At 40.4% G+C, this 19,164-nt stretch overlaps 1 protein-coding gene across 1 annotated transcript; it reads right to left on the bottom strand.

Moving 5' to 3' along the window:
• Window positions 1-1,018: 1,018 nt before the first annotated feature.
• Window positions 1,019-17,512, bottom strand: efhd2 (EF-hand domain family, member D2). The gene is made up of 4 exons (XM_044351408.1): window positions 16,947-17,512; window positions 7,168-7,315; window positions 6,937-7,071; window positions 1,019-6,068 (listed from the first exon to the last, which is right to left on the bottom strand). Exons 1-4 carry the CDS (start codon window positions 17,231-17,233, stop codon window positions 5,937-5,939), a joined length of 702 nt encoding a protein of 233 aa, XP_044207343.1. The 5' UTR covers window positions 17,234-17,512; the 3' UTR covers window positions 1,019-5,936.
• Between the last annotated feature and the right edge of the window lie 1,652 nt (window positions 17,513-19,164).

Consider the following 19,164-nt stretch of genomic DNA (forward strand, 5'->3'; position numbering starts at 1 on the left):
AAATGATTACTTCTGTAATGTCACAGTGTTGGGAAAACGCACCATGTGAACAGCCTATCTTTAGCTTTAATAAATAATAAGATTTAAGACCTTATAAAAATATTTGACATGTAAGGAAATAAAGATTCATCAGTCTATCCAGCCAGCGGGACATGACTGTGTCCATAGAAGTTTTAGTCTGTTCTCACATACGTAATATTTGTATAAGCACATTTATCACTTGATTTATTGATTTATCACGTTTTTTTTAAATACAATCTGTCGATAAGCTTATTTCCATCAAGCTTTCATAAAACATCTCTCCTCTCACTGAATATGTGTGAAGCTCTAACAGGTCAGGACACCTCTGGAGCTCCACTACATATTGAGACAGGAGCAATTTCTGAAGTTAACAAAGTTGATAAAATGCTTCCTTGTCCTAAAAGAGACCAAAAACTGCTTCAATCTGAGAATTTTGGGCCAGTTAAGAGAGATTCTTCTTCTTCTCTCAGACTTAAAAGCCACCTTCAGCTCTTAAGTCTGCTTTGAATTATTCTTAGATAAAAACTTAGTGGTCCCAAAGTTAGGACTGATTTGTCCCATAACTCAGCCAGTTAGGAGCTACTTTGAGCAGGTTTCTCATTAACATGACAGTGATGAAAGCAGACTGTAACCTGTTTACTTCAGTTTACTTTATATTTGTCTAAATGATCACATACAGTAACCTTTTTCTTTTTTCCACTCTTATCTGCATAGTAGTATGATATTTTACTCATAAAGTCTATATTTCATCCCCAGTCTGTGTGGAGTAGATTAGTGTGGGCTGGGTGGAAAATAGCTGCCATGTCAAGACCTTTAAACTTAGAAGATATGACTGAATGAATTCACAGATGCAAAGCTTTCATCAAGGGTTTTATCCCCAGAAATCATATGAGTGTCTGCACAGACACCTCTGACTGACAGGAAGGCCTTCTGCCAAAAGCTTCATAAAGATATCATGACACACACACACACACACAAACACACACACCAGAGACAGTTTATTGCAACAAAAGGATGCATTTTATTAAAACTTAAAATAAAGGTGTATAGAGATTAACCTCATTTCTTATCAGCATAAAATACAGTGAAGTTAAACATACTATAAACTGATCTCAGACACTGTGACTGCAAGTGACACTTCAGGACAACAAGGAAAAACTAAATAAAATCAAACCACAGAAGGAAAACTTACTGGATGAAAGAAAACCTCCTTGATGATGTTATTCAGCCCACAGACCCCAAACCCCCCCCCTCCCCCCCCAGCTCACTGTTGATGTCTTCACATTCAGCACAGTGAGTCTCTGAACCTTCAACAGTGAGCTGAGTGTCATACATCTACACCACCGATGTGTCTACAATAGTATTAAAAACAAACACTGACAGTGGCCAACTACATTACATCATCATCATCATGGTCAATATTATTTCCATTCACATTTGTTTTGATGTAGAGGGGAAAGCTCCACTGGACAGGGCAGAGTGACAATAGTTCAAACATTTGGCACCATTGTGGTAACAATGAGGACGTTATGGAATGATGTGGGAGAGGAATTACTGGAATGATAAAATATTAATGGAATTCACTATGTGTCCACCAGTAATGATGTTTCAGGGGAAATAAACCAGACTGTTGTTTCTTGTTACTCCTCCACTACATAATACAGTGTCAGCATAAAGCTGGATATAATCAGGGTTCATCATTTTTGTTTTTTACTTCTCTGAAGTTTTGAATATTTAGAATATGGGGAAATCTGTAACAAAAAAATCCAACTTGTTACAGTCAACAGCAGCAAATAATAGTTTTTGATTGTGTGAGGACATGAAGATCAGTCTGAGAACCTGTTTACAGATCTACAGGTCTCTGTGAACGTCGGTCAAAACCAAAAACAACGTAGGGCTGCACGATTCATCAAAATAAGATCACAGTCTGCAATCATCAAACAGAGTTTTTCCTTAAGCTGCATCAACAAATGACAAACTACAGGAAGATGGAGCTCATGTCATGTTGAATTCTTAGGAATAATAAAAAGAGAAAAGCTGATCAAAGTCGCAAAAACTCCTCAACGCTCAACAACGCAGACATCTAGACTGCAACTCTGGAAAAAATGGTTTATATAAGAAGGGATGAAACACTGAGGACCTCTGTGTGTTCTGAGGTTATTAGTTACAATTTTCTAAGAATTTTTAAAAACACACACAGGAAAACATGATTAAAGTGTTCTGAAGACGACACAATTATTTCTGAATTTAGCGTTTCATGCAGTTTCATGAGTTAATAACTGTGATTCTCATTCTGACCAGAATCAAGCAGCCCCACCTTATTGTATATTTATAGCAAACAGCAGGAAAAACATGCAGTAGACTTGACAAAACCCAAAATCACAACTACTCACTGACCATTCTCTACTTTACAGACATCTAGACACTCTTTTCCCCAGACGTCCTCCCAGCTCACCGATCACGTCTCAACACCCAACCATCAGCAGTGAACTGGGAGGACGTTTCAAAATCCCTCATCCTAGAAAAAGGTTTTCATCGTTTGATTATTCATTAGGAACGTTTTAGTCATATTGTGCTGTGAAGTGCTGGCATGCATCATCAGACGGTGTTGTATCAACACGACGGGAGTTTCTCACATTTACAACACTTAAGCTTAGAAAACACTGGCTCGAAAAATAATCTGAATTGCTCTGAGCAATGATACAAAATGTAAATTTAGTAAAGATTTAGATTATTTAAAGTGATAATCCTGAAGATTGTATAAAACTATGATATCTCACTGGTGTGTTATAAATAGATGAAGGATTAGTGAAGTTTTTCACTTTTATGCGTTACATCAATAAAACTTTTTTTTACTTCAGTTGCTTGAAAATGACTAATTTTGACAGAATTTTCAAGCAACTGAAGTAAAAAAAAGTTTTATTACTTGTTCATTTGTTTAAAGTGAAGAGTGACAGATATCAATTGTGTCCCAAATGTTTTGTAAAAGAAAAGTCTTGGTTCAAATGCTCACATGGTAGAGCTGGATTATCTTTACACAGATGATGGACCACTTTGAGTCTCTTCATGTGAATCTCAGTAAGAATATGACCATGTAGTCTTCTGGGAAGACAATCTTCAGGATTAACACTGTAACATCAGCAGGAAAGGAAGCTGATGTTGAACTGAAGGTACAAGTCTAACAAGGTTAAATCTGCTATCTGTGGATTAAGACACTTACATCAAATGACCACGTAAGTGCAAATTGTGCAAATCACATAGCTAAAAGATTTACCTGATTCCAGACAATGGAAGTGAACCACACACCAGCTGGGTCTCACAACAATAGGAAATAAGCTGATTAGCATTTTAAGATCTGATTATCTTGGTAAGAAGTAAGATTGGTATGAATACAGCATTTCATATGAAACATGAGAGGAAGTACTTTTCACATTTCTGCAGGAAGTCACACTTCCCCCTCACTCGCAGCACAGGGTGAGCTGTAGTACTGACGCTAAAACATCTAAATTCACATAACTTATGATTTTATAGTGACACAACAGTGAAAAAAGCAGTGTAAGCTTTTCAAAGCAATATATAGTACTGTCTACATGCTGTAATGGCACATGTGATAATCTGTGTCAAACCTACTGGTTCATCAAGGGGAGAGAATTTCTTTAAAACAACAAAAAAGAAAAAAAGAAATTAAAAAAAAGAAGCCTGGGCCTCATTTGCACAGTTTTGGCTATAATTCCTATCAGGTATGAAACCACACTCACTCACTTGTTGAGCTCTGGGTAAACAAGTCCAAACCACTGATCTGAAATGTTGTTTATGACCAACTGTGGTAAAACCAGAACCAGGAAAGAGTTCAACTTTCACTTCCAGATGACTGCTTTTGGCGGTCTCTGATGGTTCGTGTGGTTGGCGTGAACTGAGTCACTACATCCTCTCATCTTAGATGCTGGTGAATAAAAATGACAGAGCTGATAGGAATCATGACCAAAAACTAGTAAGACCTTCCACAACATGATAATGAGTGACCACCATTACTACACACACACCCTGGAACATGGATACAGATAATACAGCTGGACTATTTGTTCTCAAGTAAACACTGGCTGAATGTGTGATACAAAGTTTACAACTGAGTGTAGCTGTGGAATTAATACGAGTCGCTGTGTGAGTGTGAAGTCAAATACTCTTATTGTCAACAAATCTCATGTTTGGATCCAAACCAACAGTGAACTGATCTACTAACAAGTATTGCCTGATGTATCTTATTAAAAACACATCAGTGAGTCACTCCGCTGCACTGGGTGACTTGTTCCTTTGTCCCTGAAGACAGTGGTTACTGTAGCTTGTTTAGAAACGGCTCCAAAGACTAATGACAGCTATTATGTTTTCAGTCTCAGGAGAGGTTCCTAGTACGGCCGACGCCACTGAGCATGTGCAGGAACGCAGCTATGTTTACAGCTCTACTAGCTTGTTGTGTTACATATCACAACCTCTTGACTTTGTACTGAAGTTCTTGAAGAAATTTACAGTGTAGTACAGAGGTGATGAGTGGAGGATTGGATGTGAATATAATGTTAGTAGTTGTGTGTTCTGACCAGATGTTGTATCTGTTGTGTACAGCAGCAGACCTGCACATAATGAGCATTTAGTTATCATATCATTATGATAATTGTTATTTTGTTAAATTACTGATAATAGTTACAATAATTATATTAAGTATTATTTTCTTTTAGTCATCATTCCATGTTGCTGTGGATTATGGGTAATTTTAGGAGTGACCAGACTCTCTGCAGAGAGTCTACAGAGAGTCTACAGAGAGTCTGCTTGAGGCCACTCGTGGACGTGATGAATGGTAGACATGGAGAAGCCCTCTGTAGTTGCAGATTGAATGTGAGTGAAGTGATATTTGGCATTTGGATTCAGCCTTAATTTAAAACGTCGAACATTAAACAAATGAAGGAATGACTGAACATACCGATAGCAGTACCGAACCAGGAAGCAGTACCAGTACCAGACTGGTCCACCGTACCCATACTTTGTCATTTTAGCTACGGATCACAGATTTAAGATCCAAACAACAGATACTGAACATTCAGGCTGCATTAAACAAACACACACATGCTGAGTTGTGCATGTTTTTTCAGGAACAGGTGAGACAATCAAATACTGTCCAGGAAGGCCGACTGGATGAACAAGTTCACGGGTTGGAAGGTTTCTGTGACACCCAAACACTGCACAGCAGTTTATTATACTATGAGGCAGGATTTTACAAGTTATCACCATATCTCACTCATTACAACCTTTATGTTGCTGAAGCTCTGTGCTGTGCCAACAGTTATCTCATTGAAATGAATAAGGCAGCTGCTGAACATGGTCTAACACCACTGTCTGAAAGGTCTACTGTCACTGATTGAACCAGCCATATTCAGTTCAACAATCAAATAAAGGGGGCAGAGCAAAGATTGCAGCTAACAGCGCTCAGATCTGCTGCCATTGTCATGGCCTGGAAATTCCCTTTGCCTGTCCCTTTGGTATTTTGTAGCGCTGCACAGCACATAAAGTGCAAAGATAAGAGCAGAAGATACAAACAGATGAGAGCTCCATGAAGGTGAGGCAGATCAGGTCACATGACTGTTTGGTGGATGACAGACTGTAAGAATCATCTGTTCATTTAGCTCCGAGCACACCGTCGTTACGGAGCTAAACCAGTAGATGATTCTAGACAGTCGGATTGTTGATGATCTTTATCTGCATTACTGTATACACAGTGGTGATTTTAGTCCACTGTATGGTAGACTAGTGACCAGCATGGATGGGAGTTTGACGACTGCTGTCTGACATTCATGGAGCATTCAAACACAAACATTGAGGAGCTGACAGTGTTAGTAGGGACAGGTCCTGAGAGGAGGGAGAGGAGGTCACTTGAAGGCTGACTGCAGTTCTTTGAAGGCGGCTCGTCTTTGTTTCTGATCCTCGGCCTGCTTCTTCTTGACTTCCTGCTCCTGGCGGATCTCCGCCTCAAAGCGGTTGGACTCATTGATGGCCTGGACCTATCCGACAGGGATACACACAGCTGTCAGGTGATGAAGGCCACAGTGGAGCTCCACATGTGTTTTATAAGGAGCCCTCTTTCCTCTCATAAATCAACATTTTTTAACTGTTTTAAGGAAAGATTCATTTATAGATGTTTGTATTCAGATGGAACCACTGACTGCTGTTGCCTAGTTTTTATTTCCATGTCTTCATCTGGCCTGTCATATGCTGTCATTTTCAGAAGCAGTTGAGCTACTCAGAAATGTAATCAATGTGCATGTCAGCCATACCAAAGATGTTCTAGACATGTTTTGACATCTCAAGAAAATGTGAAACTTTTTGCCTGTGTGGCCACAGGTTGTCAACACAGCAAATATCTGTATATAGATGAACAGAAGACAGTAGCAGTTGAATTTAGTCTATAAATCTAACTTTTCCCCCAAGAACTACTGATGTTAACCAATATTACTGACAGCGACTTAATGTTACTGAGATGTAAGAAGCTCCTTAGAGTTGTTCTGATACAGATCTGACACAACAGACGAGCTTCTACTTTAATCAACACAGGCCACTCAAAGCATATTTTCATGCTTCCAGTCCATTTTCCTCCATTTTCACTTGTAACTACAGTGATTGTGTGTTTGGCTCTGAATGCCACTGACATGCGAGTGACCTACACTCAACACTGTGCCTGAACTCGTCCTGTGTGGAGGCTTTGTTAAACACTGGAATACATCAGCTTTGGCAGAGCAGCTTTCAACAGTAACTTTCAGTGAAGTCATTTTGTGTGAATGTATGTAGCATACCGTTTCTCTCTGTGCTAAAGTGTTGACTGTAATGAAACAATGAATGTTTGTTGTTAGAAGAAGTTTGGAGTCAACTTACTTTGGCTTCAAAGAAGGTCTTGGCTCCTTTGACCCCCTCTGTGGAGACATCGATTTCAGAGAGACGAGCGAGCACACCGAGGCCGCTGTCCTCTGCCAGCTCTCCTGCTGCTGCCTTCCTGAAGATCAGCAGGAACTGAGAGGGACCGGAAGAACACAGAGACATGAATGAAGGGAGCAGAAATCTATCACATCACATTTGACTGATTCTACTCTGGTTTTCTTGTCTCACCTCTCTGAAGCTGAGCTTGTTGTCCAGGTCCTCGTCCACCTCCTTGATCATGTTCTTCAAGCCGAGATGTGTCTGTGGAGCTTCAAGCTTCTCCATCATCAGCTTCAACTCCATCAGGTCGATGTAATTGTCTTTCCCAGCATCATACCTGACAGAATCCAGCAGAAAACCCGTTACAGCAGAGCCTCCTACATTGTGCCATGTAGATATATGTTGGCTTTTTTCATTCAGTGTTTGAGGCGTCTGAGGTTTCTGCCTCTTGTCCATTACAATGAAGATGAAAGGAATTTAGTTGGAGATGCTAACAGAACTGAAAACTAGAAATACTGCCTCATGGTTGCATGCTTCTGCCAACCAGTCAGGTTGCACTTAACATCCATGTCTGTCCAGACTCATATAATATTTGTAAGTTATCACTATATTAACATGTATGATTCAGGTGAGAAACATGCTGTCCTCACTTGGAGACTGTTTTCACAGAGGAGTGCAGAGGACTGATGGAGAGCTTCATCACATGGTGCAACGATCAAGACAGAGCGCAATTATGTCCCACTGGGATGGACTACACCAACAGGCTAAAACTAAAAAGTTGAGCCTTTATGGAGACTAAAGTGGTAACATTATCGGGCTGTGTGGGAGAGACAGACCCGACCTGAGCTGCACGGACGGCCTGCAGCTCAAAAACCTCCGACACATACCTGGACACGCTGCTGGTCACAGAGAACACACATGACAGCAAAAACAGAACAGCTGTTTAAATTAAAGGTGTGCAGTGTTTGGAACAGACGTTTAAATCACTGAATATCTAACCTGCATTCAGCTGAAATGGTAACTGTAGAACGAGCCTGAATGGGAAATGACTGCATGTCTGTGTGAGTGTGTAATTTCCCGCCTACGTTTACAAACTGTACTCACCATTATCAGCTGTGAAAAGTGTCGCACCAGCCTGTTATGTAGTGGAGTTTGCTATATTAGACATTTATGTGAAGTTTTGTCATAATTAGTGTATGAATTCTTGAGTTATGGCCAAAAACCTTTAAATTTGACCACCAAAATCTAATCAGTTCATCTTTGAGTCCAAGTGGACGTTTGTGCCAAAGTTGTAGAAGCTCCCTCTGCCTGCCTGCTTTCTAGTCCATCTGAGTTGAAGACATATAGATTAAATGCTTTACATTTATTTATTTATTTATTTCTCTCCCTCCCTCTGAGTTGTAGCAAGTTTCATTGCCACAATGAAGTTTTTTTCTAGAAGGGACTTTCAGCTGCTGGCACATTGCCCTGCATTTCCTCATTCTGTTTTTCTTTTTTGGGTGGGTGGGGTGGTATGGGTGCCACTCAGTCACTACTTTGTTTTCCACTTTCCACTGAGGAACATTATGGGCCTGTGATTATTGACTACTTGACCACAATTCTAAATGACAAATTTACACCAACCTCAGGGAATGTCAGGGGCCTTGGAAATAGCACAAAATGTGGGAAGGTTTATTCTCATTTGAATCCACTGAAAGCTGATATCTTATTTCTACAAGAGAGACAAATTATACAACAGGTAGTTCCAACCAAGCAATCTGATTGGTCAACTAGACATTTAGAAAATGACAGCACACCTAGCCGTGCTCAAATGAAAACTCACTATCTCAACTCATCACTATAAATATTACTCTGCCATTGATTAGAACTTTAGTGATGTCGCGCTAACAACAGCGGTCACTTCCAGGTAGACGACTGGTGGTTGATTTGAGTTGCAGAGATGTGTGAACTCAGCAAATTCCTGCTGAATGTCTTGTTTTGCTGTACGCTGGAGGACTTTGCCCCTATCTATGATTGAGTAAATGCCATTAGGATGGTTATCTGTGTAAAATAGCACATACATGTCACTCCCTTTTCCTGCCTGCCTCCTAGCCTTGACTGTTGGACCACAATGGAAACAAGACATGTGACTTTACTGAAATATCCTGATGAATTTTAGGACTGTATGCAAATTCTGCATATTGTATTTTAATTTATCAAATAAAGTCAATCAAATAAATATAAAATCAATCAATCAATCAATCTCTCTTTCGAGATTTGCTGACATTGATCTCGGCTGACTTTCAGAAGTTAGAGTCAGTCATTTTAGGATTTATTTGGTTTATAAAAACACAGACTATCAAAAAAACATCCATTTAGGCCCACTCTGGATGGAGGTCTGGGTCTTCCAGTATTTAAAGATTACTATTGGGCAGCTAATGTTAGAGCGCTGGCATACTGGTGGTGAGGTTCACCAGACCATGAATCTATCAATTCTGCCCTTCTGTGGCTAAAATTAGAGCTCATGTCCTTAATAAAACCATATATGCCTCATTGTCCTCCTTACTTTTTACAAATCCTGTATCTGCTATTAAATCAATAAGTCACAGTTTTGTTGTCAGAAATTCACTCAAGATTCTTACTCAACATATTGAACATATCTACAGTCTGTGGCGTTTTGAAATATTACCATTTTGTCACAACCGCACCTGTATTCCAGCATTGCTGGATAACACATTTGCTACATGGTGTGTAAAAGGGCTTAAGTGCATAAAGGATTTCTCTTTACACAACAAGTTGGCGTCTTTTGGTCAATTAAGATTAGAGTACAATCTACCTCACTCTAAATTTTTTCATTATATGAAACTTAAGTATTTTGTGGGGGAAAACACCCCCCATCTGGAGTCCACTTGTAAGAGACATATTCTTCTGGAATTGCTTTCTCTTTCTCCAGCGAGTAAGAAGCTTATCACTAAATTTGTGAATTTCTTTTCTAAGGATTTTGTATCTGTCAGTTGTATTAAGAAGGTTTGGGAGAGAGAAATCAATGCTGTGCTGCCTGATAAAATATGAGGACCGCACTTTCCTGTATTCATAGTTGTTCAATAAACAGCAGACACAAGTTAATTCAGATCAAAGTGATTCACCTTTTTCGTTATTCTTAGGTCATGTTACATAAATTTTACCGCTCTTTGTCTCCAATCTGTGATAAATGTAAATCAAATGATTGTAAGTTGTTGCATTTATTTTGGGACTGTCCACTAATTCATCCATTTTGGTCAAGAATTTTTTCTTTTTTTCTGGGGTTTACTGCAGGACTCTTTCTCCTGACGGGGACTTGGCTGTCGTTGAATGCTTACATACATTCTCTAACTGTATTTAAACAATACTGTGTCTCCTCCGTCTCCGTCCCCCTCCCCTCTCCGCAACGGTCAGCGTTTCACTCCCCCTTTGAGTGAAGCTGTTCTGAACAACCATAAACACGTTAGATTTCAGATGTGGTCAGACAGCACATCGTAAGAACCAGTTCAAAGCGATCATAAATCATCATAAAAACAGCTGTGGTGTCCCGACTCCTTAAAAGAAACAGAAAGGTTTTTTCCTTTTCCACTGAAGCACAACTAAACTGTTTCAGTAATAGTTACGGCCGATCAGCCATTGATGGAAAATAAAGGACTAAAATGTTACTTCCTAACTGTTTTTTTTCTCTCTCTGCTTTACTGATAACATCCCTAACCATGACCCCAAAACTGAGTTACATACCGAACCATGACTCCAAAACCGAGGAACATACCGGACCATGACCCCAAAACTGAGTTACATACCAAACCATGACCCCAAAACCGAGTTACATACCGAACCATGACCCCAAAACCGAGTTACATACCGAACCATGACCCCAAAACCGAGTTACATACCGAACCATGACCCCAAAACTGAGTTACATACCGAACCATGACCCCAAAACTGAGTTACATACCGAACCATGACTCCAAAACCGAGGTACATACCGAACCATGACCCCAAAACCGAGGTACATACCAAACCATGACCCCAAAACCGAGGTACATACCAAACCATGACCCCAAAACCGAGGAACATACCGGACCATGACCCCAAAACCGAGGTACATACCGGACCATGACCCCAAAACCGAGGTACATACCGAACCATGAATATTCTGTACCATTACACCCCAGTTAGATCCAGAACTTAATAATCAACCATGTAATCAATTAAGAAATTAAAAGCTGACCATAAATGATGCACCTAAACACAGGATCAGTTAAAAAGGCAATAAATATAAAATAAAACCATTAAAATTAACAGAAGGAAATGGAGTACATATAAAACCAGGAGTCTGGCAGAGAACACACAGGTGTGGCTCTGAACTATGATACATGTTGACTCAGACTGGACAAAGGGCATGTTTGTACATACTGACGGAATAATAATGATTCATTTTCTTACACTCAGCTTTTACTTACCACACATTGATTAATCAAGATCAATAAAATACCAGTGATAAGTTTGGACATGTACACCCACTGATTCAAGGGTTAATTCAACAGTGGCTACTTTGAGGAATCTAAAATATGAAACATATTTTGGTTTGTTTAACACTTTAACTACATGATTCCATATGTGTTATTTCATTGTTCTGATGTCCTTTATTGTTCTGTAGAAAACCCTTGAATGAGAAGGTGTGTCCAAACTTTATTCGTGTTTGTTTTTTATACGTGTTTCAAAATAAAGTTGATCAAATCAAATTTGGAATAAAATTGATACGACTGTCAAAAACTGAACTTTCCAAATAACTTTCTCTCTCTCTGTATATATCGTGTGTGAGACTCGCCCCTCTCCTGCTGGCTTGCTTCATTCCCCAGTCACCACCCACAAGATCCCCACACTGAAAGACATACTGGTACCACCATGTACAACACTGCCTGATGTCTACATCGCATTTGCAGCCTTCAAATATATACACACTACTTTACTGCGAGGTTTAGATTCAGTACAGTGTATGCAGGACGGAACTGCAGAGGATGTGTGTTTTTGTGTGAGTGTCAGCTCTGAGTTGGCCTCAATACAGAGGAAGTCAGTCTTTATCAGATGGCACTTCCTCCTTGGCAGACAGAGTCATGTCTAGCCGAACTCATTGCTTCCTGAATACTCACTCCAGAGATAATAGAGTGGCTAAAGCTAGCAATCATGCAGTAATAGACTGTGGGGGGGGGAAATACACCAATTACATAACTTTCCCACCACCAGCACTGTCATTTTGCTTTTTTTAAAACTAGAAATAAAACCCACTTAGTTCATTTTCACGTATCAGTGCCCATGTTCATCAAATAAAAGAACCTAGTCGGATGACAGACGCTACAATTAGAAACTGAAGGCGGCTGTTCTGTGACCGTCTGCAGCAGTTAGACGCCTCCTTCTCTCTGATGGAAACACACCTAACTGCTCTCATGTCTCCCTGACTCTCGGTGCTTGTTTTTGGCAGAAACTCTCTTGCTCTCTGCCTGCTCCTGGATGGTAGGTGGGTTGCTCCGGTAGCTGCAGCCTCACCGTCACACACGCCCTCTCTGTGTCTCTCTCGGCTGCACACTTGCTACGGACTGAAATATTCCTTAAAGGAGCAACGCCGGCAAGAGTTTCCCAGGCAACGACACAGAGGTTGACTCACGTTTTGGAACAGCACTGCACAGAGGCTCCCAAACGGTACTCATTTCCAAATGAATAGATATTTGGTCTTATTTATGGCATTAAAAAACTATTTTTCATTGGCGGCCCACCAGTCCTGTACTATTATAGGGGAAACACTGCTCATGTCGGCTGTTAAGCTGCACTATATTGAATAGTTCTCCTAATATTTTGTCCATCTCATGTATGTTAATGGGTTTGACAAAATATTAGGAACACTTTTCGATATAATGCACTCCTGTACACCACCTCCACCTCCCACTACGACCTCACTAACATGAAGCAGAATTATCACCTTTCTGACAATGTCAACAAAAAGTGAAAATGGCGGAGCTGTTGTATTGGATTACATTAGATTGCTCAGCTAAGTTGCAAAGCCCCTCCACTCTGAGCCTGTGAATATCCTGACTCTGATTGGCCAGATTCCATATCTATTCTCAGATATTTGTTTTCCACAGAGGATTCTGGGAGAACCGCAGAGAGACACAGGGCCTCGTTCCCATGAATGTTCTCCTTCAGATTCTTATCAACCACAGAAGTGTCACTGTTTTTCAGAACATCCCAAAATAGACAATAAGACATTTGTTGTATTCCTCCGTTCACGTGTCTGTGCTCACTGAGGCATGAAGTGTGGTTACATCACAGGGAGGAACCATCTAACACCTTTGTTTCATTCTGACGTCTTCTTTATGCTTTTGTCTTTACATATAACTTATTACCACTTTAATTTAATCTGAGACTATAATTAACATTTACCAGCACACTAGTTTTCTATTTAAAAATGTTTTTATTTGTGCTCGGGCTGGCCAACATGTTGAATTAATTCAAATTTCTGTTTTGCACGTGTAAAATGTCTAAATCATAAAATCCAGTCATTACAATATGCACAAAAAGTTCATTTTTAGTCAAAACATCCTGTAAACTGTGATGTGATCAGTTTCACATGTTCAACTGCTGCACTTTACAGGACTGTAGTGACTACAGGTGGTGAGATGTCTCTGGATGTCTCGTAGTGAATTGAACAGGTTTGGTACATGTGAGAAAATGTCTCACTGGAGACAAAGTAAACAAACTGCTGTCAGTACAAGTCCTGGACAGACAACATGTTGTTAATACAGATTCTGAGGAGTAACGACCAAACCAGCATCTGACGGGTCCATCATGACATCTGCAGGTAGTTTTAAATGCTGTTCAATGTGCTGCAGCTGAGCAGATAATTAGCATCTAGCTGCTAACTGAAGCTAGCGGTGAATGTTTGTTTGGTGGCTCGTTCAACAAGCTGCAGAATAAGACGTGTTCATGTTTATAAGTTATCATCAAGTTTTGATGATGTGGACACAGACTGTTTCATACACTACTGTGTTTAAAGGAGGAAGGTATGATGTCCAATGTTTGATTTAAACATTGGACATCTTGAATGTTGTTTTCATTTAAGAACAGGGGCAAAAGTTCCTCGCTTTAATTGTTTTACAGAATAAATGGAAAGCAAAGTTATATTTGCCCCCCCCCCCTTTTTTTTTTTTGGTTAATCTGAAAACCTATTTGATGTGTAATGATGACATCCTGCAGGTGATGCAGGTCTTTCATTATTCTTACTGGCCGTATTGTCTAATTAGTGCTACATGTCTCTACTAAAGGAAGGAATCTCTGTCTGTCTGACTTTTACACTAAATGCTGTTATAGTTATATTTTAATGATCAAATTAAGTCTATAAATGGGCTACAGGTGATGAAGATCAGGCTAATCTGAACAAGTTTCAACACTCATGCAATTAGCATTAGCTATTAGCATTTGAGTCTGAGATCTTAGGAGCAGTCTTAACATTTGTTTACACGTTAAACATTAAACACACCATTGAGAAACTTCTCAAGGAGAGAAGCTGTGAGTCATGTGACAGCCGACAGACTCTGATCCGTCTGGACTGAGAGCTGAACACCATATCTGGTTTCTGAAACGTGGATCTGCTACCGAGAGTAGTCCAGTAGAAACCAGGACACTGTGGCATGTAAACACTTGATCCAGGTTTGGTAGAGAAAGAGGCTTAGAGTCATGTAAACATGAATATGAATAACCAGGTTTCTCATGTTCCATGTAAACATCTGATCCAGAATATGATGAAAACCACGATACACTGGTGTGCATGTTAACTTCATTTTTACACATTAGGATGCTTTAACTCACAAGATAAAGGCTCAAACTGTAAATATGTGATCGGTGTGAACCCTCTGAAGATGCCTGGATGTGTCTGGACATGACAGGAACCTGAGGAATCTGGGCAGGGCATCACACACTAACAGCCACCAGTCAGGAACATGCAGAGACAAAACCTCAACGTGAGCACGTCCACGTCTGCAGCACCATGCATCCTACGACTGAAACATGTCCAAACCTCTAATTTATATTAATTCACAATGAATTTTTAAGCATTAGAGACACAACCTGCCTCAGTGAAAACAGTGTCAAGAGAAGGGCGGGAGAAGAGATGGACACACACACACACACACCAGCTGTGACTGTCTCATGAAACCATAACAGAACCACAACCATAAAGACAACAACACCGAGAAGAACAACAGGATGAACGCAGGACTCTTTTACAGAACACTGTGTGCAAAATATAGACGCTCATAATAATAACTTCATTTGCATCTTCACTTGTCAAGCCAAGTGTCAAAGATATTCTTTGTCACAGAGTGTTTTGCTGTTATTTATGGTCACGCTACTCTCCTCTGCTCTCTATGGTTGACTGCGGTCAGAGCTGTGTGTGCTGCACACAGGAGAGACAGGTGAACTACTGGACTTGTTACGTTACTGTAAGTGCAACCAACAGCGAAAATGTTCACTGAATTTATAGAAAATCAGTAAAAGCAAACTCTAATGAATGCTTGTTTCCATCTGCTGCTGTTATGTTAATATATTAAGAGTCGGTTCATCAAGATCATCAAGCAGGAAACAACGAGATGACGTCATTAAAGGAGCGACAGTCAAACTCAAATGATAGACACCATGTGTTGAATTCACATCTCTAGAAAACAAGTTTTTTTTCAGTGTGTTTCTGGGTCTCTGATGTGAAATTAGACCACCCCGTCAGTTTGGTGGGGGCTAGCTTTACTCTTGTGATTCAACAAGCTATTCATATGTGATGCCCCTTCTTACATCACATGGGGCGCGAAGCTAAGATCAGCTAAGCTAAAGGGCGAAAAATTCTCGCTGCTTGCCGACAGACGGCCGCTGAGCGTCGGCGAGCTCTGCAGGAGAGAGACGGCCAAGGAGCCAAAGAGTCCTGCATCACTGCTGCTGTCTTCTGCAGGAATGAACACCTGATTCTGCTCAGATCTGGACCAGTTTAGTCGTAGAAGGAGTTTGTTTTTTAGACTTTTGGCATTAGGTGGATTTATCTTCAATCTGGCTTCTCAACCTAGCCGGAGAGCTGCTTGATCCCAAAGCATGTCAGATACATTTAATTAAATGTGTTAAAGAGGTATCATATGATCCCTTTAAGAGTATGATATTATTGCTGGGCTGTTGTTTTAAGCTAGGTGTACCTGAGAGCATATACTGCTAGTGTCATATGACATGATGAGAAGTTAAACCTGTTGCAGACCTGGAATGACTGAGCTTCTTTTTATCTATCACCATGTCTGATCTTATGAAAGCAAGTGTCAAACTAATATAACTAATGTACATGTTACTCCAGAAGGATTGAATTCAGTCAGTACTTCTTGAGGTCCTGCCCTCAGCAGTGTGGGCTGACAACACTACGCAGTATTGTACAGTCAGAGGAAGTCACCAGCCTGTTGTCTCATTTCCTTATCACTGACTTGTGTAAGGTCTCCACCCTGCATTCCTACACAGATCCATGTCTACTACGGATTTGACATTTTGTACAGGTGCAAATACTAAATCTTTTACTTATTAAATGAATTTCAGTTTAAGTTCAACCATTTAACCTCACAAAATGTCAAGAATAATGACAGACACCTTTCATCAGCAGTAAGTTACTCTGACTGTCTTTGAGCTTTGTTCACTACTCTTCACTCACTAGTAACTAAACCTAGATAAACGTTTCTTTCCAACAGTAAAACTATCTGATTAAAATGCGACTTCTATGAGCAACCTGCCAGCTCAGCTTCCGTATGAGCAATCATGATGTGACCTCCCTGTCAGAAGTCAGTGACTCATAGGAAATAAAAATGGGGAACCACCAGCTCGCCTGGAGGCATGTTAAATATTTAATAGTTACCAGTATTCACCAGTATTCACTAGGACTGTCACACACTCACGTTTTGAACAGCTTCTCCATGTCTTTGATCTGCTTTCGGGAGAACTCTTTGAACTCGGTGTAGGGGTTGAACACCTTGGTGCTGGGCTGGCAGTGCTCGCCCTGCCCCTCGTTCAGCTCCCCTCGCCGCATCAGTTTAGCGCCCAGCTCCGAGTCCGCGTTGGCGGTACTCGGTTTATCCTCCGAGCCGTTCTGGTGTTCCTGGAGCTCCACGGCGACGGGCTCCTCGGTCCCTTCTTCGATCTGCAGCCGACGGCTGAGCTTCGACGAGAGCTCATCTGTGGCCATTTTCAAACTGGACAGTCAATATTGAAGAGTGTTATCAAGCTAACTAGAGTAGAGCAGAGCCTGTCCGCGGTCTTCTGTCCGGCTGTGTCTCCTCCCGCAGGCTCTGTACGGATATCTGTAACAATAGCGAAGCTAATTAGCCTCAAATGTGCTCGCTTAAACCAAAGTTTAGTTTGAATTTCCTGGGAAGAAGCCTCACATTCAGACTACTACTTCCACTCCAGGATGTTGCACATTGGCTCAGCAGCTACGTAGAGCTCCGTGGCCCTGTGACGCTGTAACCACGGTAACCACGCCTCTTAAAGAGACAGAGAGCCTGACAACAACTGTTCACACTCACCAAGCACCTTATTAGGAACACCTCTGCAAACTAATGCAATCCAGTGCAACAGCTCTGCCATAAATTCTGCTTTTACAAAGATTATACATTTCCAGTTTCTCTCAGAAAGGTGATAATTAGAGGAACCCTCCTAAGTTTGTACTGGTTTCATAGGGGTCAAACCCCAGAGGGGTTGAACCCTTCTAAGTTTGTACCGGTTTATTATTAGGTTTCAAACCCCAAAGAGATACAATCCTTCTAAGTTTGTTCTGGTTTATTTTTCTTTGTCTTCCGCCACGGCTCAAATTGCTGTGAGCTGGAATGAGCTAAAACCATGAAACTTGGCACAATAACTGGAAACGATGTTCATGTGCTTTTCAAGAAATATAAACCCAATCTGCCAGATGGTGGTGCTGTAATTAATTCAGTTTTTGAAAGGTTACGCCCCTCACACTGTAAGTCCGACTGACTTGAAATTTCATGTGCTCAAGTCCAGCTCAGTGTGCTCTACAGAAAAGCCCCTGGGACCATAAAAGTCTGCCATGATGGATTTTCTGCTAATTTGCATAAACTGAAAAACAGTAAAATTACCTTTTTGAACTTTTTGAAATTTGATTCTATCAACACAAAATTTGATATACAGCCTTGCAGGCCTATCACATATTTGCTCATGACTCAAGACACCTATAAGCAATCCTGATTAAACTCACTGGAGATTTCCTGCACTATCTACTGAACATACACACCGAATTTCATTCAAATCAGATGAAGTGGGAGGAATAGCAGAACTCTGAGTGCACAATTATTGAAATGCTGCATGCTTTCTGATGATTGGTGTCACTCCTTCTTTAAACAGAATTTAACTAGCTGAAGTGACTTCATTTGACTTTTTGAAGTCTGAAATCTGCTCGTTGCTGCTTTAAATTTTTTGCTAATTTGTACAAACTGAAAAACAGTCAAATGAATAGAACTTTTTGAATTTTTACTCTATCAACACCAAATTTTGGTAGACACTATTGCAGTACTGAGATACACATTTCTATTACAAATGAGAAAGACTGGTCTTGGTACGTTACCTCAGTCTGTGACTGTGAACGGGTCTGCCAAAGCATTTAGAGCCTGGCCTATAGGGGGCGCCAAACACGTATCTGAAAACCTGATTAACAGAATTTCACCAAAATTGGTGTGCATGCTCTGGGGGCTAGTATTAAGCAAAATCTGAAGCGCCATATTGATCGGTACAAGTGGGTGTGGCTTGTTTCTCAATATCTGCCATCTTATGCCATTGCTCAATTTACTTTGAGCTGGAACGAGCTACAGACATGACACTGGGCACCATAACTAGAAACGATGTGTTAATGCTTCATAAGAAATATGATCCCAACTGGCCTGATGGTGGCACTATAATTAACAATCCAAAAAGTGAACATTTTAAAAGTGGTGGCCCCCCCACATTGTAAGTGCCTTGAAATTTGGTACATTTATAAATCTCAACATCTTCTACAGAAAAGTCTGTTGGACAATAAAGACCACCATCATGTATTTTTCTCTAATTTGCATAAACTGAAAAACAGTAGAATGAATATAACTTTTTGAATTTTTACTCTGTCAA

This window comes from Thunnus albacares, chromosome 5 (genome assembly GCF_914725855.1).
Source record: "Thunnus albacares chromosome 5, fThuAlb1.1, whole genome shotgun sequence".
Classification (NCBI taxonomy): domain Eukaryota; kingdom Metazoa; phylum Chordata; class Actinopteri; order Scombriformes; family Scombridae; genus Thunnus; species Thunnus albacares.